The sequence below is a fragment of the Pempheris klunzingeri genome, chromosome 16 (genome assembly GCF_042242105.1).
Source record: "Pempheris klunzingeri isolate RE-2024b chromosome 16, fPemKlu1.hap1, whole genome shotgun sequence".
Lineage (NCBI taxonomy): Eukaryota > Metazoa > Chordata > Actinopteri > Acropomatiformes > Pempheridae > Pempheris > Pempheris klunzingeri.
Window position 1 is genome coordinate 1,202,901 of NC_092027.1, and position 26,178 is coordinate 1,229,078.

The 26,178-nt window shown below is 42.9% G+C and overlaps 1 protein-coding gene across 1 annotated transcript; it reads right to left on the reverse strand.

Annotated features, from left to right (window-relative positions):
- On the reverse strand, positions 1 to 23,057 carry LOC139215468 (venom phosphodiesterase 1). The gene is made up of 25 exons (XM_070846441.1): positions 23,019 to 23,057; positions 22,433 to 22,520; positions 19,535 to 19,669; positions 19,138 to 19,263; positions 18,377 to 18,437; positions 17,981 to 18,078; positions 17,456 to 17,535; positions 15,011 to 15,130; positions 14,027 to 14,136; positions 13,445 to 13,510; positions 13,226 to 13,298; positions 10,335 to 10,443; positions 9,682 to 9,804; positions 9,203 to 9,234; positions 8,955 to 9,082; positions 8,468 to 8,537; positions 8,215 to 8,302; positions 7,023 to 7,195; positions 5,544 to 5,589; positions 5,158 to 5,312; positions 4,310 to 4,445; positions 2,787 to 2,864; positions 2,569 to 2,701; positions 987 to 1,143; positions 1 to 417 (listed from the first exon to the last, which is right to left on the reverse strand). The coding sequence occupies exons 1-25, from the start codon at positions 23,055 to 23,057 to the stop codon at positions 244 to 246; spliced, it is 2,598 nt and encodes an 865-aa protein (XP_070702542.1). The 3' UTR covers positions 1 to 243.
- Between the last annotated feature and the right edge of the window lie 3,121 nt (positions 23,058 to 26,178).

Consider the following 26,178-nt stretch of genomic DNA (forward strand, 5'->3'; position numbering starts at 1 on the left):
ATCATGGTTTCAAAAGTCCAGTGAGCTCAAAAAAAAAGATTTAAGAGTGCAGATTGCAAAAGAAATGTAAGATTACATCATGCAAAAATGTACTTTTCCATTTAAGTTTAGGATTCAAAAGTAAATAAATAAAGTGTTCCTTCAGTTCAGTGTTGACAATTAAAGACTACTTACTCAATTTACAGATATTTTACACATATTGAACATTAATCTCTCTGATTCTTTTGGTGAAAATGAGCCATTTCATTGTTTCCTTTGAATGGCAGCGGTGGGACGGGTCTTCACCCTCAGCAGCTCTTGGATTGGTTGACCGCTGCCCTGGTAAAAGTCCAGTCCTGTGATCCACTCGATGTCTCTGACTCGTGCTTGGTGGAACCACATGTGATCTTCGACCCAGTGAGATTCAGCTTCTGTGCTCTGCACATGCAAAACAAAGAGTGACAAACACGCCATCAACAATCTGATGGTTTCAAACAAAGGTCAAAAGAAAGTGTGATAAAGTGTCTACGTGTTAGAGCTGCTTTTCTTCTTTCTGTGGTTTCAAAAACAAGAGAACTTTCATGCAGGCATTCATTGTCCCCAGATGGTCTTGTTGACTCTCTGGCCCTCTCTCCTGTGACACTATCAAACCAATGTTTCCACTAATTCATGTGACAAGTTATCTCACAAACTATCTGCCAGATTTCAACGGGAAAAATATAATGTAAAAAATATAACAATAATAAGAACAATAATCTTAACAGGCAGTTTGACACTAAAATGTACTTTTGTGCCAGTAAATGGGACTGTCCTCATCCTTTCACACAGGAACAGACTGCCTCTTTGTTCAGGACCAGGCAGCATGAAAGGCTGCTCGTAGACAAAAACAGTTCTGTCCTCCGCCTAACCATACCAAGGGCTTCAGTGTGTTTGTCCGGTCCAGTGGGCGGTGACCAGCAGAGTACACCTGACTGAACACGCTGTCATCTGACCTTATGATTTCTCACCCCGCAGCTTTCCGAATTGTCGGGTAGGTGAGGCAGCAGGAAGGACACCGTATGCAGCCGGTCATCGCAGGCGGTCACCGCTTGGCTGGAGTTCATGCAGCCGGTCAGCACCACAAAGTAATGTGTGGGGATGGGAATGCTTGTGTTGGACACAAACCTGGAGACACACAAACCACATACAGACTTATTCATGAGCCAATTTGCCCTAATTGCAATGAACCTTGGAGATTCCGGGAAAAAGTAAACATTGACCAGGGTTTTTAATAACCCACCACTATGAAATGCTCCATTCCTCTTTCCTCGTCACTTATGTTAATCAACGTGCTCTATCCCGGTCATCATCATCATCATCATCATCATCTAAATAGATCGTTTTGTGCTTGTTGGCTCACAGTCTGTGTCCCAGTAAATCTGTGATGTGTTAGGTGGGGTTACTGCCAGGCCACTAAAGTTCTCAGATCCCAAACACTTAGAAGGACATCAAAGAAAGACTACAATAGTGTGCTTCCAACTTTGATTATGTGTTTAAGGGTTTTGAAACTCTCATGCAATGCTCCAAATGCTGTGATGGGATGGGAACATTTGTTTTATGTGTATATTGTATGAACTCCTTTTCACCGAGGGCCACATCAGCATACTGGTATCCCTCAAAGGGCCAGATGTAACTGGAAGACAGTATAAATGTAACTAAATGTAATGTAAAATAAATGCAACTACTCCTTAATGTTAAATAACTCTGAATTTTTTACTTATTCAACTTACAAATATTACATTTGCATAGATGTAAAAAAATATGTTTGTTATTTTAACAAATCCTTTTAATTTGTCAGGTTATCAAACCCACAGTACTCCATCAATCAACAATCAAACGTCGACACTTTGGCACACTTCGCTCCGTGTTTGGTGTCAAAATGCCGACGTAGATTGGACTCTTTGACAACCACCACCGCCTCATAAACACAAAAGACATGCCAGTTTTTCTCCTTGAAGCACAAACATGTATTCGCCTTCCCGTCTTTCTTGAAACAGATCTTCCATCTGCATCCGTTTTTCTCTTCCTGGACATTTTGTGTCATTGTTTGTATTTCTAAATTCCACATCAATCGCATTGATGTGAAAACACTGCAAGTTAATGGCGGGATGCCGTCACTTCGCGGGTAACATAATTGGCATGCATTATGGGAAATGTAGTTTATGGTCAATGCACCCTTTTGATTTTTTTTATTTGAAGACAATCAGACCTTTTAAGCTCTCACGGGCCTTGAGTTTGACACATATGGTCTAGAAGGTAAAACACTATAAGCAAAACCTTTTAGCTGTGATATTTATAGGTGAAGGCCACACACACACACACACACATACACACACGGCTGTGTTTTATCCCCTGACGATGGATTAATGATGTGGCTGCTGTCATATAAAGGTTAGATTTTCAGTTGTTTCAGAGAGTGCATGGCTCTTTTAATGGATTTGTTTAAGGTGGCTCTCTGTGGATAAAGTGAGGGCTTAGAAACAAAGGCCACTGGCCTTGGAGGACGAAGATGCTCAAAAGTGTTTATGCTAAAATCGTAAAAGTTCTTACTGCTGGATCTGCTCCGGTGAGTCATACTGGCCGTCATAGTTGTAGTCGAAGGCCGGGCCGGTGAGCACGTTAATGGAATTGTAAACAGAAGCGTATTTCTTCAGCAGGGTGCCGTGAAAGTAGTCCCAGATCTCTAACAGAGCAGAGGAGAGAAGACTGAAAGGGAAAGAAGGGATGTGCGCTGCACAGTTTTGACGAGATATTCAGCAATAACTTACTGTTGAACTCGGGGTACATCGGCACCACGTTACTCGTTAGTAGGGCATCGAACTGCTCGTCCACTGTAGCATTCAGATCTGTGGAAACACGACGATGATGTTTGAACTGGGAAACATGGGGGAGAGGAGGAATCTCACTGAACTTAACGGTGTTGCTGAGTTAAGATCCTTTCTATTTCCACTCCTCATGTGTTTGGCAATTGTGCACAGCTACAAGACTACTGCAGAGTTTAAACAGTTAAATGTGACTGTTTAAGCTCAATATAAATTCTAAGCGTCAAAGTGGAATCAGAGGCAAAGAACTTTGTGTTCTCACTTTAGCAATTAAGGACAAAGAGGAAGAAAAACAGAATCTAGATGAGACAGGTAGTGTGGTAGATCCATTTCAATGGATTTCATTATTCTTAATTAGACTACCAGCCTGCTTACACAACATCAATGCTTTTGTTGTGGTATTTGATGGCAAACTGTGACTGGGGAGGAGTTAGAGGAAAACCTCCTGGAAAAGTACCCTTGTGGAGCTTCTGTTTAAGATAGGATAATTGGACAGACTTATTCATTGGAAGCCTGCATTCAGTGAACAAAGAACAATGCTGCCATTATTTTGAACTGCAGTGTGTGGAGCTTGTATTCTGGTCTGGAGCTTTAACGTAAGAGTAAAGACTTTAAAGTCTGTGCATTTGAATTACGCAACAAAACACAAACTGGCTCATTAACAAAATACTGTGATTTTCTGAATTGAACAACTCACAAAATGAGTCAAGAATGAACCCAGCCAGACATCTACTCTTTTGACACAGAGCAGATGGCCAGCGAAGAGAAATGTAGTGAAATGGTCCTGATGTGATGTGCTGATCATGACGCACTTTTAATTTCCTTCGTTGTTAGTCAAGATCATTTTTTTTTACTGAACTCTGGCTGAATCCTTGAGGGACAGTGCCAGTGGCTCTGAATTTGTTGTTTTCCATCTTCCTACCTTGCAGGCTGCAGCTGATTTTACTTAAGTTAATTAATACTGGAGAATTTCGAGGACCCTTTACAGGCCCTCTGAATGTGTTGGCTCCAAGTCTGCATTATTTACCAGTAAACCATCCAGTTAATGTGCTGTGAGCAATGCTACAACACTATATATGAGAAGATAACAATGATAACCCTGTCTGAATATTATATTCAGAATGTTAAAAAAACAAAACATAATGAAAATAGGAAATGGAGGACAGACAATATAAGAGTGGACAGAGGAGTTGAATAAGGAAGATAAGACATTTTAAAAAAGACCAAAAAACGGTCTATTGGCTGAATTCAGGCCTTTGTTTTTGTAACATGCAGACGAGGCTCAAAGTGGAATAAGACCTGGGGAAGGGGCGTTTGAAAGACGACATGTACTGTATTGTTTCCTCGTGCGTTCGGCCCTGAGAGGTTTGGGTTTGTTCTGAGTAAAAACAGCGTCAGCTCGCCGGGTACTTTCCTGCACAATGTAATTGTTTTTACTGCTGACATGAGATGGGAGTGCTGATGCGTACTGGGTGGGTACAGGAAGCCGTAGGTCAGGTTCCCAGCGCCGTCGTACTCATCACATCTGGGACTCTGCAGCGGTTGGAGTCTGACATCAGCCCTCAAACAGTCTGGCGTCACTGGTGGTAACGGGTCCATATTTGTCTGAGAGTGAAACAGATCCATGCTTTAGTTAGGAACGCACAGAACACCATCCCAGGAGTGAAAGGTGACCGGGAGCGACGTTCACGCCCATTTCAGGAATCACATGTAGCTGTTTTACACTGTTTCTAATGGGAGAGGGGGGGTATACAATAACCTTGGCATGCATGTTAAAGATGAGACTCTTGTATAGGTTATGAATGAATACTGTAGTTTTTTGCTTTAACTGCGTTAACTGTCCCTCAATTTAACCCTAGTTTATCCAAACAGGTGCCTGCAGTCTACAATCAGTAGCATAGTGGTAGTATTAATATTAGTATTATTATTTTAACCCTAAACCTAACCAAACTGCGACTTACTGGGTGTAAATAGCAGAATAATGCCATGCAAATAGCCTTAAACCTTCTTTTTTCTTACTGTCTTCCTGCAATTGACCAAATTCTTGCAGGTGTGGCTTATTTTACTCTTGAATGCATTGTGCATATGCAATAAACATAGAACCATCCACGCTGAGCATTCCTATGAAATCTGATGAAATCTGAAATCTGAAGCTTGTTTTCCTACAGCAAAAGCCTGGATTCATTTAGCCAAAAAACCCCGACATTACAGGACATTCCTCAAATCAATCAAAACACATTTTTAGAGGATTCAGATTGAAAACATCAGAATCTTCTAGTATTAAAATCATGTCTTCCTTCATCGTTCACACACTTACTGGCTTGTCGACGGTGAAGGAGCTCCACAGAGGCATCAGGGCTCCGTGGCTGTACGCGGTGATGAATCCCTCCTGGTAGAGGAGGCAGTAACTCTGGTTAGACTGCAGCAGCTGGGGACGGCCAAACGGCAGGTTCTTCTTCAGCGACGCAACAGCTAAAAGACGACATGCAGTTCACTCAAAATCACTGTCATCATGACTTATGTGCAGCTCACGTTTGGACATGTGACTGGTCAAACTGCATCTATTGGTTATACTGCAAGAAAGAACTGAGGACACTGACTGAGGAAGTGATCTAGAATTTAAAAAAAAAATCAGGAGAATGAAATTATAGATTGGTAGATTATAGACATTTAATGCACACAGTCAAAATGGAGCCTCCTCACCTGCCTGTGTCGTCAGATTCAGACGGCTGTTGATCGTATTTCCACTCTGAAGAGAAAGAAAGAAAAGTGTCCATGGAAATGAATGGAAGCTCCATCCAGCACAGTATTCACACATACATCGCTAAATGTGATATAATATAGCATGTTTGCCTGTTAAGGTGTTAAAAACAAAATAAAATGTTATTTAAACATCAGTTTGAGGTTAGAAAACCAGCTGCATTGACTTTAACTACTTTTGTAAAGTATTTTCTCTAAACCTATTACATCTGACTTTCTGTGGAAATCCGATGTCACTAGTTTTAAGTCGTCTTCAACACAGCATGATGTTCATTTTAGACATTATGGTTCCATTTAGAAGAAAGTAGAGCAGGAAAGAAAGCAGAGGAGTTATTAGGGTGGGACTACTTTGTGTCTGACCAATGACAAGTGAGTCATGCCTAAGCCTACCAAGTCAGAGGTGGGGGGATACAACTCCCATCACTTCTGGTTCCAAAATCAAGATGGCGACAAGATGATGATTTTAAAAATGCTTCAGAGCAGCGTAACATCAGCTGCACGTCTGCAGGGCTCCTAAACTACAACAACAAAATCTTTAGTCCTTTGGGAAGCAGATCACCTGCAGATTAGATCAACAGGAGCTACAACAGGAGAGACAAACGGTAAGTTTCTCACTTGCATTCTGGGACACATTAGGTTTCTAGGAAACGTCTGTATGGGATATTCTGTGTTTATATCTGACAGGATTCTGGCAGAAACATCCTGAAACAGCTGCAGTTCTTTAACGCTCACCTTCTGGCAGAGAAACGACCACATTCTGCAGAGGCGTGTGCTAGATTTTCCACATCTGCTGCAGAGGCTGGTTTCACAAAGATAAGACTTTGGCTTTTGCTCTGCTTAAGCTCCATTTCCTCCGACACAGAACTCATCTCAAAGATGTCACAGGGGCAGTCAACAGGGAAACGGTACCAGAAAAGAACGACTTCCTTACACGACTGCCATCCCACAGTTGGCAGGAGCTTCAAGATTAAATGAAAGGCTAAATGAAATGTGGTAAAGCACTGGTGCCACTGACCAGCTGACATTTTTTCCACTGTGGCTTGTATTTTTAAGAGGTGAGAGTGCTGGCCTCTTGTTTGAGTTTGTGGTGCGGTCTGATTGTGACACCCATGAATCAGCCCAAAGAAACCTAGATTCATACATACATTCATACAGCCTGGGCAGTCGGGAGTCCATGTGTCATTTCTCAGCTGTCTTTTCCAGGATGGCATTGAGGTTAGAAACAGAGTTTACGGAGTTTACAGAGTTTAAGTATAACTAGATTGTTTTTGTGGTATTTTGCATTTCAAGGCACAACAAACACCATAAGTGTAAGTTGTCGTAGTGTTGGACGATGGCACGAGACGTAAAATAAACACCTTTCCACCTTTCCAGTTCGGTGTGACGCTACTCTGCAATATCTAAGTGTAAGACAACACCCACCAGAGCAGGACAGGAGCATCCCAGGCTGTCTGCTGGCTCGAGGCTGATCAGCGGACAGGAAGTGGCTCGGCTCTGCTCTGCGGGGGGCGCTGGTCTGTAGTGGGGCTGCCTCAGAACGTGGTTCATGCTGCCGTGGGTCCCGTTGTTGACAGCTGGAGAAATCTGAAGCACATCTGCATGGAAGGGATGACGGTTTAGATTTGTTTAGTTCTATCCAAGGGATAGTTCGGATTGTATTCATCCATAGTCTGAATATGTGCAGCAGGAAAAAAGCACCAGTTTAAGTGAACGCTGTATTTTCATGTTGTCGTTTGACGGCCCTGAACTGAAGCTGCTCTCTCTCTTCGTCTTCAAAGACACCAGACTCCATTGACAAAAACAGCAATTTTACACTGCAGAACACAGCAGTTTTAATTCACTGCTGCCTCAATCAGTTAGTTTACTCGTGTTATTGCGTGACTTTAGTGTTTCAAATGGTTCATTTGGATCCAAACTAACACATTAGTTCATCGATCCAGACAGCAATGAGTGATAATACACAGCAGTGTAAAATTTACTGTTTTTGTCAATGGAGTCTGGAGGAAAAGAAGGAATGGTCTCAGTTCCTGTCAGGCAGCAATATAAAGTGGTGGCAGTATTCTAAATACAGCGTCCATCCATCCACAGGACTCCTGCCTGCCTCTCCAAACCGGGGGTGTGCTGACCGCTGTCTTTTGTAGGCGATACACTGACTAGGAAGACGATTTCAAAAAAATCCAACTATCCTTTTAACTACAGACTGTGTGTACTTGTAGCCAAACATGTCCAGAGAGGTTTTGTTTGATTTCAGCTTCAAAATCAATCTGCAGAGACTGAAATCACACGCGTGACACAAGCAGCCCGTCACAGTGAACACAGTTTTATAACAATCACGCCTTTCTTTCTACAGTCTCCATGTTGGCACCCTGTTTGGCCTTTGTGTTTGATTTTCTATCATCTCAGTCCGGTGCATGTTTATTCATCTGCCAAATACTTGAATGTACAATTACCTCAACCTCCCAAGTGACGAAAACAACAAGAGGACAAGTTTAGTATTAAAAAACGAAAGGACAAACATTTTTTATCACACGCAAGCTTCAGATCTCTGTGGGTCCATCTGACTGCTCTTAGATAATATTTTATTTGGGTGCTTACTATTCATCCATAAACTCACCACACATGAGATTGTACAGCTCGATGTTGGAAAAGGGCTCAACTTCTGTTTTGGACTTAAACTTGGGTCCATAACTGACAAACATGGCCTGCAAGGAAAGAGGAGGAAAGAAATGTGAACCTAAAAACTATAACTTGCAGTAAAACTAAGCACAGACGCCTAAATGTTGATGTTCAATGACAGAAACACATTTTGTCAACGTCTCACAGGGATCACTGATGACTGATATGTTATAGGAATCCTCAGTACTCACATGCATGCTCTCTGCGTCGTTGTCATAGCCGTGAGTGCCACCCGAGCAGAATGTGAGAGACCCTGGGTATCTGTGTGGGGGGAGGGAGGGCACAGATGTTGTTCAGTTCAGTTCAGTTGACAATGAGCCAGGATGCGACTATTAAAAGCTACTGGTTTCAATTAGGGGCTGCGTGCACACCTATGGGCAAGATGAGTAATCTCTTTCTGACTTTGAAGTAATGTCTTGTGTTTTCCATTGTATGTTTCCGAGGTCTGATTTCATTTCACCTCCCAGGCAGCATAGCACGAGGTGAAAACCAGCGTGTGATGCCTTTTGCTATAATCTGTTCTCACTGTTCTCACCTTTCATGTGGTTCCTAACTACCCTGTGATTTTAATCTGTGGCATTTATTATGCGTTGTTGCACTTTGCTTGGTGATCGTTCTCAAAGGAGGTCTAAACTCTAGTTAAGTTAAGCTGCCTAGCTAACGATGCACGATGGATACCTCTCAAACAGCCATTTTGGGTCAACCAGGACGTTGACGTCTTCAATGCGACGGCTGTTGGCAAAGTGGAGGCGCTTTGGTAGGTTGGCCTTGAGGTACGGCTTGATCTTCTGGTCTGGCTTCTTACACTGAACTCACCAGAAACACAAAGCTTAGCTGAGTTTGTGTCTTATAGTTGACAAACCGTAAGTGACTCCTTCTTCTAATAGTTGAAGACGTAGGTGTTGGTGGGGGCTCTGAATACTTACGGTCATGTTAGCGACAAGTCCAGCTGAGTCCACTGTCAGAGAGGGAAAGAGACTAAAGTCATCTTTTGTGTCACTTTCATGCAACTTTAACTCTCGAACGTCAGAAGTGAGACTGATGGATTGTTGCCAGATGGTGTAAGACTGTGTCACAGGTTGATTTGTAGTTGTTGACCTCAAGAGATTGGGGTTGTTAATCATTTGTACAACAGGAAGTCTGTACCCAGGATTACACATTATACTATGTTAATCGACCATGCTGGTTTTTATTTAATCTGCCTTTTCAGCATTCATATCTACGCGAGTGACTCATTCACCTGTTCAGAATAATGTATGATATCTCAGATCTTCATAGTTGACAGGCACGAACAGCTTTTGACACATATTCTTGACTAAGGGCTGTACGTGTCTGTGCAGCCCTGAGTCTTTGTTGGACCGATGAAGCAGCACTGAGGTGGTGCCGCCTCGCTGCCTTTACTCACAGACTGCGTCTTTGTTTTTGGCCCTGATGCGTCCGAATGGACCCTCGGTGACCCAGTAGCTGCTGATGTCTCCCACCAGCTCCTGCAGCACCTCCTTCCTGTCACAGCTCGTGTCCTCCATGCCTGCAAAAGCAATGAGCTGTTGAATTAATTGCTCTCATGTTATTCCATAATCTCTTTGAACTTAATGAACTTAAGACAACATACATGTACCAGTGATTTGGCACGTTTTTCTCTCAATTTGACCTTTTACACTTTGGAAAATGATCAAATTCCCTTTTAGCAGCGTCACTATTTGTTCATCTTACTGAAACGACGTTGCTGACACACACGTTTGAAAGTGAGACTCTTTCTCTCTCCCAATGTGAAGCACTTCAAAGTCTCTAAAAGTGTTTTTAGAGCAATTGAGAATGAATGAATGAATGAATGGATGACTGAAAGAAAGAAACGGCACCATATTTGTATAAATGTGACTCAAAATATCAGACAGGACATCTTCATAGATGAGTTTCACCCTCATGTCAATCAGTCCAGCGCATCCCTACCCACATCAGCACATTGATTTGATCCATAACTTCACTGTGACACATTAGTTTTAAATAAAGCGGGTGATGGAGAGAAGATGTTTGCAGAGCCATGTTGAATTGTGTTACCATGATCTGCCACGATAATGATGTTGAGGCAGCGGTGCAGGCCGATCTGCTTGAGGCCGTTCATTAGCTGACCAATGATCTTATCCACACCCTGGAGTCCCTCAATCAGCTGCAGGAAATAAAACACACACACATTCAACAGCTGGCAGATTACTTCAATACAGCACGAAGACATACCAGAAGAGATGAGATCATTATTTTAGTCTAAATTCTGCAAAGCTATAATCATTCCCACTGATCATCACTGAGGCAGGTCTTGCTATGTCTACTGCAAACCTAAAATTACTGTTTTTGCTGCGTCTCCGTTGCTCAAGCCAGAGCGAGCCAGCCAGTTGCTGTTACAACTCCCATCACTTGCTTGCTTGGCTCCTGCTGAGTCACTGAGTCAGGAGCACAGCTAGAGTTAGATACCTGGGACAAGACACTTGAAACACTTACTACAAAGAGCTTCTGTGGGCTCACACTCCTATGTGCAGTGACCGATCCCGGCAGCTGTAAGGTTATATTTGGGCGGTTTGGTGCCGCTGTGCTGCGACCTGGGCCACAGAGTAACGTCACCAGCAGATCAGCGCTAAGGATACGCTTTCAGTATGGGTGTGTTATTTCACCTGTTTGTTTTACTTTATACACTAAAGAGAGTAGAAGCCATTACCCTCATTACGACATCAGTTAACCCTGGGATGATATTGCCATTTTAGAGCACTGACCTGCGCTCATCCATGATGAAACCACCTCTCTGTGGCCGCGAAGCCGCCCTAAACAAACACCCTCATGTTTTATTGATGGCTTGCTGATCTGGTACTGTCTCTGTAGCAGACATCAACAACGTCTGCATGACGTTCTTGGTGCCGATCAGATGTTTGTCGTCTTTCCATCAAGCGGTCAGAGAGCCTGATTTCATACATCACAGCTTAGTCTGGTAAGCTCTGCGTGAAAGATAATAGGTGTATGGCAGCATCCATACCTGCAATCTACCTGCAAACAGGCTGCTGTAAGGGGAGCCAACGAGAGCACCAAATGTGGATCAATCCAATGCTGAAAATAGATCCCAAGTAATTAAGTAAAAACAACAGGGCCGACCTTTTGTTTTGTTTGACTTCCTTCTTACCTTTTATAGCCCCGCTAGCATTACCTCACCACTTTAAATGTATTAAAGTTCCTCAAACAACTTACTTACTTACATAGACTATATTTAGCCGAGGCTGCACTATCACACCCAACTGAACCAAACTGGTTTAGGATCAAAGGAACATTTCAGCAAAAGCACAAACACACTGATAACAAGTGCTGCAGTCTCTTTAGATCAGGGGGGGCAAACTCAATCAAAGAAAGGGCCAAAATGTAAAACATGGTCTAAGTCGCAGGCCAAACGGGCTCAACATTTAGTGAAGACTCTAATTATCTTTTATCATACTCTTTTATCATAGTATATAATATAATATGATATATATTTTATCCAGAAATATGAATGTAAACAGCCAAACTTCAACAACTTTTCCTCAATAAAATAAATACAATTTTAAATCATTTTTTTATTTTTGTACTATCCTGATGTTTTGTCTCATAGTGTCGTCTTATATTTATATTCTTTAATTATGGCTACATCAGCTCCACAATTCTGTCCCCCACCTGCTTTGAAAGTCTGTTTTCAAAGTCCACTTTTCGTTTAGCCATTTATTTTGGGGGGGCTAGCTTAATGGCACGTTTCCACTAGTACCGTCATCTGTGTCGTCATCTGCAGACTGTTTTTGTTGATGACTGGTGGGTTTGAAGTCTGTTTGTGCTCAAACCAAAATGATCTCCCTGGTCTGTCTCTGCAGGAATCGTTTGAGTAATGATGTTAGACACTTGGAAGAGCAATGTGTGTTAGGATCCCTGTGTCTCCCCCTGTCTCCCCCTGTCTCCCTCCCTTATGTGTGTCGAGGAGGTTACTCCAGGTCACCGCTCCACACACCTGCAGTCTCCACACGCCTGTGTCAGATTTCCAATCAAGCCACCTCCACCTCTCCAGCCTTTAAAAGACCAGCTCAGTCCTCCACTCGTCGCCAGATCGGCCGTTACCCCCAGAACTCGTTCTCACCCCTGGCCCTGAGACTCCAGTTACCTTCCAAGTTCTCTCGTCCTGGAAACTGAGCTCCAGATTCCCTACTACTTACTGTCACATAAATTTTACTTCTTCTAACCGCCAGTCTCCCTTGTCAGCATTTTGGTGTCCAGACAGTTTATGCTAGTTTGCCAGTGGCTAAAACAAGCACTTTTAGTGGATGTGATTACTTTACAGTCATTATAGCTCGTTCTCCACCCTTTCTCAGCTAGTGGCACAGGGGATCTACTGGTCCAATTCCAAAAGTTTTTGTACTTTTACAACTATTTCAACCCCAAACTATGCTCAATACTCAACAAGTTGAAAGATCACTGATATTTAAAGGCTTCCTGCCATCTCAAACTGCCCTAACAAGCATTTCTCCTACAGCGAGTAAAGCTCATGATCAGCAGGAGTAAATGCGAGGGCCTGTGAGCAGATCCCATTATCTAGATCATGGAAAGTGATGCATAAATACATGAGTGTTTCACACAACACCGTCTAAGCTATTAATTAAGCTCATAAAGAGTCTCTGCTGAGGTAGTTTTATCTGTCTTATTACAGGCCTCATTAAATCTTTATGGAGACCTTCTATCTGTGGCCCGAGAACTTCAGACTTTTTAATTATGCTATAAACAGTTTAATCTGTGATTGTTTGTAGTGAACATAAGCAAAGCTAAGGAGTCTGATATGATGATGATTTAGTTTCATGCACTGTCCTCTCCTGATCTCCGTTCATGGATGCTTCAACTGTGAGCGGAGGCCAAGAAATGATCAAAAATGATGTCCTCTTTTCTCAGTGACTCACCCCTCCACTGACGGGACCATAGCTGTGTCCAGACTTATCAGGTTCCTCCAGATACAACGTGTAGAAATCTGGTCTGGAGGAAAAAGGTCATTGAGATTACACAAATGAAAAAAAGTTTAATTTTAGCACCGAGGCCACCATTAATGGTCTTTGCTAAATGGAAGTACTCAGAGTCCACTTATATGGGCCTCAGTGCTTTTAAATGCAGAAGCAACCAACCTTTCGTCATCTGGCAGCTGCAGCCACTTCAGTACATTGAAAACTCTTTCTTCGAAAGGCACTTTACTAAAATAACAAGCATAAGAGAGAGAGAGAGAGAGAGAGAGAGAGAGAGGGGGGAGGGTGTCTTTATAAGGCATTTTAACAGACTTTGACATCAGAACATTACTTTTTCTTTCGTCTAAACCCAAATGTGGAAATAGTGACTTTGCTGCATTTTCACACAGGCCACTCGGCACGTAAACCTCCTCAGGCAGGTGTTTATATTTTAGATGTTATCTTACATCGTTTTCATTGCACATTAATCATGGCCTGTGACCGTCATATCATGTAATATTACGTAAATCTTTACAGTATGACGCCCATGTCATTGCAGATCTGAGGTTTTCTGTGACTGATACTTGATATTTGTTAGAATCCACTGATTTCTAAATACCATTTTACATTATTTGTCTGGTTGAACGACATCCAGGACGACATCCCACTCACAGATACAAAGCCCTCATCCTGATTGTACACTACTTTACCAGCTGAGATCATGTGGCGGCTACTTTATTGCTAAATACTAAATAACAGTCTTACCCATTGTAAGGTTCATAGATGTCGGGGTAGCTGCCGTTGATTTTGACATCTGATCCTGGCCAGAAGAAAGTCCCGGTCTTGAGCCCCTGGTACTTTGCTGTGTGCCAAATCTACAAAGACAAGCAGGACAGATGATCTCCAAGGAAATATGGACCAACGCACGATCATACAATCTGACATGAGTTATTCATTATTAACAAACTAAAGTTCTACATTTAAAACACACTTACAGTTAAAGTTGAACCTTCAACTACAAGATGTGTTTTTCTTGGCTGGTCTATTCCAGTGGAATGAAATCTCAAACGTCATTTTTCCCCAGAAGTTCAGCTCAATCTTATCAAACTTTAATTCACAGCTAACTCTCAAACTGTGACGTGAATCTGAGTCTACTTCATCTGCTGTTCCTGTTTCCACTGAATAACTGAAGCTACATATCACATCAAATGTAAAGTTTGGTCTTTGTATTCTTGGTTGGTCACCAAGCCTGGTGCCTGTTCTATATCTGATGTGGATCAGCTGCTTTTTGTTCTGACAAAGTCTGGTTTCTTTTTGCAGTCTGAGTGGTATTGACTAATCATATTTAGACATTTAGAGGTGAGGGGGAAAAATGAATTGGCCGCAATGTAATCTCTTTATGCAGACATGTGTTCAAAGAGATTAGCCGAGATGTCTTGGGAGAGATATCCATTATCTGTCTTCCAGCTATTCTGGAAGCCCTCAAACATTGGCACCTGCCTCCAGAGGATAAATCGTTGTCAGACAAGAGCCGGAGTACAATAGGAATACAGTATTTCCAGACTATAATGACAGCACACATCGTTTTAAGTAGTCTATTCTATCCTCTTCTATTGTTATACAACCATTATAAAGGACACAAGGACCAGTGTGATGACAGTGTGTCATTCCTCTGAAATGAAACATATACCTTTTCAGCAAATTCATCATCTGAGCTGTAATAAATAGATCAAATGTAGCTGAACTCACAGGCTGGCCGAGGTACCAGTCTGGGTTGTCTTTCTCTGGACTGGACAGGCTGAAGGTGGCGTCGAACACGGGGTCGTACATGGTGTTGTCAATCAAACCGTTGGACTCTGGGTAGAGGCCCTGAGAGGAGAGAAGTGTGTGTGTGTGACAGATGTTTGGATATAAACCAGTTTCCGGATCCTTCTGAATGGGTGACAGTGATTTGTTAGTGCAGGTGAATGCTGGCGTAGAAAACTACCTGTTCCTTGCCAACCTCTAGAGTAGCGTGGCGTGAAATCCTGTGGCTTTTCGTTTACCTGGAACGATTTGGACTGAAATACTTCCAGAATTGCATGTCAAAACAAACTGCTCAGAGCATCGCTTGATTTCTCATGAACTTCTAAAACTACATTGCCTTTGAACCCAGAGCAGGCCGTGACTGGCTTGTTGACATTACCACAACATGAAATGGATGACACGAGACGAACTAACGTCTATATTACTGGCAGCAGACCCGGTAGAAGCTGATGGTGAGGGTCACACGGGTTAGGCAGCAGTTAGCGTCTAGCTCAGGCCAGAGCCTGTTCCTGTCTGAGCTGTGCTGGTAGCTATGATCTCCCTGATGGACCCACTGAGGCTCCAGAGCACCATCTCCTGACTTAGAAGTGTATTTCCTTGATGTAAGGACAGTGTGAAGAATAGGTTAGGATAGGGGTCAGTGGGGGGGCTCACTTGTGATCCATCCTCTGGGGAACACGAATGTCTGTGTGAAATTTCATGGCATTTCTTAGTGAGATGTTTCAGTCTGAGCCACGGTGGTGGACCAGCTGATGGACACCGCCATCCCTGGAGCCACACTGCTGCTATGGCTTTGCAGATGAAAGCAGGAACATGAATCAAAGTACCTGAGCTTCATGGGTACACCTGCAACAACAGCAGGTGATGCTTTTACCTCTAATCTACAGAGCATCTCAGCTGCAATGATAGGGGGACAGGTCAGAAGCCCCAATTAGCCCAAATACCAGAGCTTGGGTGCGGCAGCAGAGAACGATCGGTCACCCCAATGTTTGTAATTTGTCCTGGGGACTTCAAGCAGGCACTGATTGGAAGACCTCAGAGCTCTTTTTTGGTCCCGTAAAGTTAAGATCCATCCATCCATCCATTCTCAGCCGCCTATCCGGGGTCGGGTTGCGGGGGCAGCAGTTTTAGCAGAGATGCCCAAACTTCCCTGGCCCCAGACACCTCCTCCAGCTCCTCCAGTATAAAAGACACCTGTCCACAACCTCAAACAGTCACACTCCAAACTCCACTATGGCCAAGACCAAAGAGCTGTCAAAGGACACCAGAAACAAAGTTGTAGACCTGCACCAGGCTGGGAAGACTGAATCTGCAATAGGTAAGCAGCTTGGTGTGAAGAAATCAACTGTGGGAGCAATTATTAGAAAATGGAAGACATACAAGACCACTGATAATCTCCCTCCATCTGGGGCTCCACGCAATATCTCACCCCGTGGGGTCAAAATGATCACAAGAACGGTGAGCAAAAATCCCAGAACCACACGGGGGGACCTAGTGAATGACCTGCAGAGAGCTGGGACCAAAGTAACAAAGGCTACCATCAGTAACACACTACGCCGCCAGGGACTCAAATCCTGCAGTGCCAGACGTGTCCCCCTGCTTAAGCCAGTACATGTCCAGGCCCGTCTGAAGTTTGCCAGAGAGCATTTGGATGATCCAGAAGAGGATTGGGAGAATGTCATATGGTCAGATGAAACCAAAATAGAACTTTTTGGTAAAAACTCAACTTGTCGTGTTTGGAGGAGAAAGAATGCTGAGTTGCATCCAAAGAACACCATACCTACTGTGAAGCATGGGGGTGGAAACATCATGCTTTGGGGCTGTTTTTCTGCAAAGGGACCAGGACGACTGATCCGTGTAAAGGAAAGAATGAATGGGGCCATGTATCGTGAGATTTTGAGTGAAATCTCCTTCCATCAGCAAGGGCATTGAAGATGAAACGTGGCTGGGTCTTTCAGCACGACAATGATCCCAAACACACCGCCCGGGCAACGAAGGAGTGGCTTCGTAAGAAGCATTTCAAAGCCCTGGAGTGGCCTAGCCAGTCTCCAGATCTCAACCCCATAGAAAATCTTTGGAGGGAGTTGAAAGTCCGTGTTGCCCAGCGACAGCCCCAAAACATCACTGCTCTAGAGGAGCTCTGCATGGAGGAATGGACCAAAATACCAGCAACAGTGTGTGAAAACCTTGTGAAGACTTACAGAAAACGTTTGACCTCTGTCATTGCCAACAAAGGGTATATAACAAAGTATTGAGATGAACTTTTGTTATTGACCAAATACTTATTTTCCTCCATAATTTGCAAATAAATTCTTTAAAAATCAGACAATGTCATTTTCTGGATTGTCTGCATGCGGTGTGTCCATGTGTGGGTGTAGGAGTCTGTACCGTTGCTATGGTGTAGTGATTCGGGAAAGTCTTGCTGGGAAAGGCTGCCTGCATGTAGGGTGCAGATGTTCCACACCTCCCTATGGCGGAAAGAACAGATGAGGTAACCGTGAGTGTTCTGGTGAACTGAGCTGGAGAAGATTCAATCCACTTCACTGGCTGGATGGGTAATCTCATCACTAAACCCACACATTAACTGAAAAGTCAAACTGAAAGAGAGGTTTGAGAGCCACAGGGATGATGATGACGACATATTTATTTAAATTTATTAAAATAAACCCTGATTTTTCCAAGTAGCACGGATGTTTATCTGCATAAAAAAGGTTTCTGTTTCTGTTGGAACTACAATAAAATACAATTTGCAGGTTTTTGTAAAGGCAAAGCAAGTTCACTGCCTTCCTCACCAGAAGTAACCTAAAGTAACCTCCCTACAGTAAACAGGCATGTTTGAGAACTATGTACTAATGTCGCCCTCCAGTCACAAACAGGAAAAGTGGATTAGAGCATAACGTGGTTGATACTGACTGAGTTTGTCCAGGACAGGGATTAGAGCGCTCCATGTCTGCAGGTACTCAGCTCGCAGTCCATCCAAGGAGACCAGGAGCAGGGGCTGCTGCTTAAAGCTGTCAGGGGCAAAGAAATCCAGTCATGAGGAGGAGCACAAGTTAAATACAGACGTAATGATATAGTCGTCTTCGTAGCGTTTGTCAGTAAGTAATCAGAAGTCATTCTATGACTGATGAATCGCTGGTAACACAGGACACTTCTAGCCCCCCCAGTCAATGAGCAGCAGCACACAAACATTAAGCATTAATTCAGGTGCAGAGCAGAGAGCAGAATTTCAGACAGAAATGAAAGGAAATCTTTTTGCATTTCCAGATTTGTGATTACGAGTCTTTCACATTAAACATCCATTTTTACCGTGCTGGACATGTGGGGGTGGACAGGTCCTCACACTCGTCCTCCACCCACAGTTTTTGTCCTGCAGCAGGATGGAAAACACAGAACATGTCGCATCACTAACATCACTTTATTAGATGTACACTGGCCGTCACACTTGATGTTTCTCCTTTTGTTTGTATTCACATTTCAAGTCAGATAGGATTAGAAGAATATCTCCTGCACAAACAAAATAATAAAGATCAAATGAGGTGCTCAGCCAGTGGTGGCAGCTGAGACACTGAAATAAAGTCATAGTCCTAACCCTAACCTTAACCCTGAGGCGGATCTGCCAGCATCTCTATTGGTGTGTCATCAGTATCAGAATCAACTTTCTTGGCCAAGTTTGTACAAGCAAACAAGGAATTTGACTCCGGTGGAACAGTAAGAAAATTGGAGATAAACTAAAACAATAAGAATAAGAACAGAACAATATAAGTACTCTTAACAACAGTATGTACAGTGGAGGTAGGTGTGGTGCAGATATATAGTGCAGATATAGTGCAATGTGCAGGTATGGGACTATTGCACAGTGGATCCTGAGTCTCTGTGGCTAGTGAGAGTTCATCAGGGTGGCGGCCTTGAGGAACAAACTGTCTCTGTGTCTGGTGGTGATCTACGGTGATCTGAGAGCGTTCAGAGCAAGTGTGCGATAACTTAAATACACCAGTGTTACACTATAATTAAAATCTTCTGATCTTCCTTCATGCTGTCTCATCAGATCTGTCGGTGTGCTTTCTCACCGCTGCAGGCATGCTTGTAGTTTGTGCAGCAGTCTCCTGCAGACAGACAGTCATCGGAGCAGTGACACCTGCTCTGCGGCAGCCTCTTCTCTCCACAGCGCAGCTTCGTGCACTCCCACTGCTGGGCTGAAGCAAACGGTGATATTAGACTGCACTCTGTTTTCTGTTAAAGTCCAATCAAAGCTGCAGTACTTGATCATAAATCTTAACGTTGTTTTTAAACTGGCTTTTCAGTGATGCCCTGGAGTTTTGCTCTCCAGGGCAATAGAAACTGAATAACAACACGGCCTGTCTCTGGGATAAAAAGGCCCAGATTGGAGCATCAGAGGTTTGCCAGGTGTACTAGGAGATGCTCGTTGTTACAAAACAATGTGTAAGATAAGAAGCAGCGACTTACTAGGGACCGTGCAGATGTCATGGTAGTCATAGCAGCAGCTGTTGCTGGTGATACAGTTCTGGTCACATCTGCAGCCAGGGGTGTCTCGGTCATAGGGCTCGTAGCATCGGTTCCTGCAGGACGTGTGGGGGATGACTGGAACAGAAGAACAGGGCAACACCCTCTTTATATGTTCTTCTGTGTTCTGGGAAGTCCTTCCTGCATATCTCCCACATGTGAGGGAAGGCTGCAGATGCCAAACAACCATGACATTACAAGGGTCCAGCCTAGCAGCTCATTAGGAATAGAAGCTGTTCTTGGATTTCTTTAATCTACGGCAACACAACTGGTTTGTAAATGTTTAACTATTCTTGTTTCTTGGGGAAAAAGTTCCCGCTTACTGTATGGTACATTCTACATCTATTCATAAGGATAAAAGCGTTGTTGACCATGGTTTACACACTTTATACTCAGAGTAACTCCAATTCATAGTAACTCCAATTGTAAAATACACTATTTCTATGAATGTGCAAATAAAGGACAAGGTTTGTTTTTTCTTCCAGTTTGTCTTATATATGCAGTAACATGTCAGGCAGTCTGTCAGTGCTGTCTGTCTTCCCTTCTGTGCTGCTGTTCATTTATTATTATAAAAAGACACAGTTACTATGTTTACTACTTACTGTTGTGTGGTGGATTGAATCAAATTAACCTGCAGTGTGTTGATAGTGAATAAGGAACAGGTCACCCAGTGCAAAGGTGTATGTTTTTAACATCTCTTGGATAACAATGGGGCTCGTTGGCTTAGAAGAAGGTATGTGTAATAGTAATGATAATGGAATTGGAATTTCCATCGCAAGTGCTTTGTGTTTTCGTTGGCTCATCTCATCTTATCTATCTCAAGGAAAAACACCTCAGTACAGCAATAGCACACAGGTATCATTGTGCTGCTTCGACCTGTAATGACAACAAATGATCTCAGACCAGTATTTTATTTCTTAGTATGACTTCATTTTGTTGTATTTGTTGCTTTGTTCTCATGAAATGAAGACGTGTTTCAGCACATTATTCTTGTGATTCAATGACCATGAAAACCTTCTCCAAGGATCTCACAATACTGAAATAACTTCATTCTCATGTTCTTCATTTTGTCGTCTGTACTCTGACAAACATTATTTAATAGCTCAGTGTTAATCATAGTTAGCAGTGACTCAGTGTTTAGTGGTGACGTGTCTTCTTCTTCTGCTCACAAAGCAGCTCCAGTAATGTGTGACTACTACAAGACGTAGGGTGTAGGTTTCCTAAAACATTAGACATAGAACTGAGAGAAAACAGGTTGTAATAAAGTCAGCACAGGCCTGGAGCGTCTGACACTGTAGTAGCTGAGGTAGTGAAGGCAGGACAAACCTGTTCCTCATGTCAACAACACTTTCATTTCTTTGGAGAAATAACTGCATCAAACATTCAGGTACACCAAACAGCTGTTTTTCCTGATTAAACTGTGCAGAATTTCTCCAATAAAACACACTGACTGCTGGACTGTCTGTATGTCTGCAACATGAATTTAAAAACCGCTCGAGTCACAACACCTTAACTCATCCAGGTGGCCACAAAACCAACCAAAGGAAACCTACTCCATGTGTGCAGCAAGTCCAACTCCAAACCAGCAGACAGAGTTCACAAACCACAGCTGGAAAAGAAAAAGTGTGTTGTATCTTCTCTGATGCCGATGATGTGCAGTTGATGAAAGGAAACGTCCGCTGACAACGACTTAATGCATAAAAATAGGATTATTGCAAAAAGATCAGTTGTCTAACAGGCACCACGGAAGCCTGGGAAGACGCTAAGCCGGTTGTAGGAACAGACAGCGTAACCACCAGCAGAATCAGCCGTCTCTGTCCTCGTCTTCTCTCGAGCTCATTCTCTGGTCACCTTATATACCCTTTTTGGCCACCGAGCTCAACATCTGGTGTCTTTGTTAAAATGCAAAGGAATGTCAGGTCACTCCTGCCTAGGTCATGGTTTCCAAGGTCTGATTCCTTTCGATAATACTTTTCAATCTGTACTTTTTGTTTTAAAAAGGGACAGACTATTGAATTTAATTGTATTTTATTGTGTTTTTCTGTTCAATTTTGTGTTTCAATATTTTGTATTGTTGTGACTTGACCTCTGTACCGCACTCTGGCACAACAATTTCCTCTGGGATAAATAAAGTATTCTTATTCATAATCTTAAGCAGACATCAAACCGACCCAATCATAAATCATACCCCTTAGATGCACACACCAGATACCACAGCTGCAAAACATTTGGGCTTTAAATTGCGTAATTTCCCAAACAGTTTGTATGAAGTGTCGTCCAACCACAGAGGACTAAGGTGTTCAAACGTGCTCTGACACACTGCTGCGAACACACATGGTATGTCTGGAGAAATCACTTAAAACTCATTTTGGGCCTCAAAGCCACCGTTCTTTCTCCTCTTGTGCCATTTCTTTCGTTTGTTCAACATTTGCTTTGTATTTACATTCACACAACACTGATACTGATACTGATTTATAATCACAAAGGACATAAATAACCTAATAATCTGTCTGACATGTTTTTGTTCAGTCATACTCCCATGAGGCAGCACTTATCACAGCAAAGATTAAAAACAGCTGATACACATCAACAAGATTCAATGATGAAATGATGAGTCGCTGTACGTATGAGACGTTCTGACTTCTGGTCATAAAAAAAAAGGAAAATATGTCATGAAAAGTTGCATGAAAGCGAGGAGCAGGGGGGAGATAAGATAATCCAGACAAACAGGTGCTACTGTGAGCGAGGAGATTCAGATCCTTCCACACCTGCTTTGGAAAATGTTTGTCATGTATGTGAAAGGGCATGTGTGTGTGTGTGTGTGTGTGTGTGTGTGTGTACCTTTGTTTTTACATTTCTGCAAATCCAACCCGAGACCAAGTCCAAGACCGAGGATTAGAGTCACAATTGATACAGCCAAGACACCAATCTGTGACACACACACACACACACACACACACACACACACACACACTAAATCAGACAGATTCTTTTGTCTCTGATGCACGTAATCAAAAGGGCATGACGGCCGACCTCTGCTTGTGAAAAGAACAGGGTTTGGCAGGAGCAACATTTCCATTTAACTACAAAGAAGATGTTGAATAATAAATTAAATAAAACTTCTTTACAGGGATTGTTGATTGTCTCCACATCTGTATCAAGATGCTTTTTCATGACAATAGTTTAAATGGTGGAAAAATCACAGATCTAAAATGATTGCTGTTAATCAAACGGTGGTCCTGCAGTAAAGCCACATGTTGAACAAGACAAACAGGCGCTGACTGGAATAAAGACCGCAGAGGTGCACGATGGGAATTATATTCAAGCAGTGGGACAGCACACATGTGTAAACTATTTCCTTTATCTGCAGCACAGTACTGGGGTGCAGTCACAGTGACACAAGTTGAAAACCAAAGCCGATACTCACAACGATCTTCTTTTTCTGCGACTCCTTCATCTGCATCATGTCTACTGTGTGACTGTGATCCTCTGTAGCGGTCACACACACTCACACACACCGACAGAAAGGGATTCACATCCATCCACCTCAGCAGCAGTGACCTCTGGACTAGGTGTGAACAGATAAGTGAATGATTGCCAGAGTGTGGAGATAAACCTCGCGCTCCCCTGTTTTTGGTGTGTCGCGCCACGGATGCCGGCGCTTTTGATACCTTTTAATTGCAGCCACTCTCCTGATATGAGCGAGAGGACGTGTGGGTAATGATAAGCTAAGACCCGGAGTCACTAAACAGACGGCTGCCATTGAATGGTTCTGAATAACAGCTGGCAACCTGGAAATGTTTATTGGGTTATTTGACAAATACGGAGATTAACTACATCAAAAGTAGTCAGTATTAAATAAATTATGATGCTGAGATAAGACCAGTAAAAGAGATGCTAGAGGTCACTTCAGGGTCTGAACACTTGCTTTGATAAGATCTGATTACAGTCTGAATGATCAAAAACCACGACCTCTGCACTGAGAAGCCTCCTTTGATTGACACTGAAGCAAGGAAAGCAATAAATTGGAGCAATGTGCAGAGCCTGGTGTGACCGCCGCTCTGATCCATTCACAGGCCTGATGAGGAGCTCAGTCACAAGGGACCACAGCAGTGTGACTAATAAATCAGCACCGAAAAACATGACGAGTGGCCGACGATCCGCAGCAGTGATTCATGAAGCCAGAGAACCAGGACCAGGATCCACAGGAACCTGAGAACCACAGCAGGAGAACCAGGACCAGGATCCACAGGAACCAGATGGATGAGAAAACACAGACTAACCAAGTTAGTAAGAGACATTAAAGAGGCATGAAGCATCAGGATGGAGAGGAAGAGGAGGAGAGAGGAGCCCAGTGCATCATGGGAGTCCCCCGGCAGTCTGAGCCTATAGCAGCACAACTAGGGGCTGGTCCAAGACCTGATCCAGTCCTGAACTATAGGCTTTATCACTAAGGAAGGTTTTTAGTTCACTCTTAAATGTAGAGAGGGTGTCTGCCTCCCGAACCCGAACCACCGCATCACATTTCACACGCTCGTCCACTCCCCACACTACTGCCTTCACACAGGTTTCCCATCCATGTTGCTTATATTGTTGTTATCAGTCCATCAGTTACACTCTGGATCACAGTGAACATCTGGACCGTTGGATGGATTCCCTGAGATCCCAATTTGTAAAGCTTTCCACTTTTATGGATTTCAACACTAAAGTGCTGGCAGATGTTAAGCTTTAAAAATCAATTGGTGTATACAAACACTGATCATTGCTCTGGCATCAACGCTAAGACAAAGTTCATGCTGTAAACAATGACATCCTTTTATGACTTTCATTATAACAAACGATTATAATGTGGATGCGGCCTCTTTGTGGTATTCCCTGCAGAGTAAAGCCTGCTTGGACGGGCGTTAGAGCTCAGGAGTGTTTTCCTTTCATCCAGTCATCTCCGAGCATCTTTCTCACCCACTAATGTCTCATCGAGTGTCTCATCTTCATCTCTGACTGTATTGTTCCCAGTGAGGACGGAGAGCTTGTTTGTTTTTTCACTTGGGGAAAAAATGTCAGAGACTATTATGTTGATTATTATCATTAGAATGATTCATTGATTTATTATGACTCAGTAGTCGAACCAGTGTCTGCGTCACCGACCTTGAAACTGAGTTGGTTATTGTTATGTTGTTATCAGAACAAGCTGCTTCATTCAATAAAAGTGTGGCTGTTACCTGTGGACCTGTGAGAAATAATCAATCAACAGACAATCAGAGCTGTTGTTCTTCATTTCCCAAAATGTTGGTGCGTTTCTGCTAGAAATAATCACAGAGTGAACTCGTTGTTTCAACATTTACTCGAATACATAATCACATGCAATTTACAGGTAACACAACTACATATCAGGATGAACATACTGCATTATACACACCCTCTGTAATCTGTAATCCTAGGAGGCATAACTCATGTCCTCTACAGTTTCTGCTCAGTGATATAGATGGATGGATAGATAGATAGATAGATAGATAGATAGATAGATAGATCACCACCATGAATACAAACACATAAATAGCTTGCAAAACTCATACAAACGTATTGAATCCATTGCACAGATGAAAATGAGTGAAGCACATTCAACATCTGAGACATCTCTAATGCAGGGGTGTCCAATACGTCGATGTCGATGGAGGTAGTGCCGGTAGATCACCTGACATTATAATAATATTAAAAATAATTTTTAAAAGTCCCGTTTGCAACTTGATTGACGTACAGGGCTCCAGTCTGTGATCTCTTCTCTGCTACGGGTCCCCGGCAGGGACATGTGCGGCCAAACGCGCTAGCTACTAGCTAGCCTTCCAATTTATATCTACTAAAGAAGGGATACTCTGGGATGGGGAACAGGACAGGAAGGGAGATTTGAGTCCATTCAGTGTGAGGTAGTCATCAGAGTAAGATAGTGACCATAAATGTATTGAATGTTCCAGTTACTCAGTGTGTATGTGTAACACCAAGGATTACATTAGTGTCAGGTGTGCAGTGTACGTATATTGTGTATATAAAGTATACTCAGAATATATAGAAATAAATACATGTTTAGCATGTTTAATGTAGGTAGATCATTTTGACCTGGTCATTTTAAAAGTAGCTCACGAGCCGATAAAGTGTGGCCCCCCCCCTGGTCTAATGAGTTACCTGTGGGGTTCGTGCTGGTGTGACTTACTGTGGCTGGTGTTACAACCTTCTCAAAAATCTGGGCGGGCAGCACTGTTGGGATGGTTTGCACCGTGCCAATCAAAGTGTGCCCTGGCAAAATAACGTCACGGTCAGTTGGGTTGTGAACATCAGTTATGATGACTGGGAATTCACCTTTCCTGACTCTGACTAGTCATAAAACTCAAGACCATCTGGCCACTGCGGGTTCAGGTCTGGCTGAAACAACAGTTAATTTGGATGCCACTGTGTTTTGAAACTGCAGCCTCCTCATCTTCTGTTCTGTATGAAAGCTCTCACTTTATTTCTTCTGAGACTTGGGAAAGCTTTTCTCACTGCGGTGTACTGTTGTTGTTTTCTCAGTCTTTGTCAAAACGGATTCAATAACACTG

Excerpts from the sequence above, each read along its gene's own strand:
- LOC139215468 (XM_070846441.1), bottom strand. The coding sequence starts at position 23,057 with ATGATGCAGATGAAGGAGTCGCAGAAAAAGAAGATCGTT. Across the intron at positions 9,235-9,681 it reads CAAAAACAAAGACGCAGTCT|TGGACTCAGCTGGACTTGTC; the intron begins GTGAGTAAAGGC and ends CCTCTCTGACAG. Across the intron at positions 1,144-2,568 it reads TCACCGGAGCAGATCCAGCA|GTTTGTGTCCAACACAAGCA; the intron begins GTAAGAACTTTT and ends GTGTGTCTCCAG.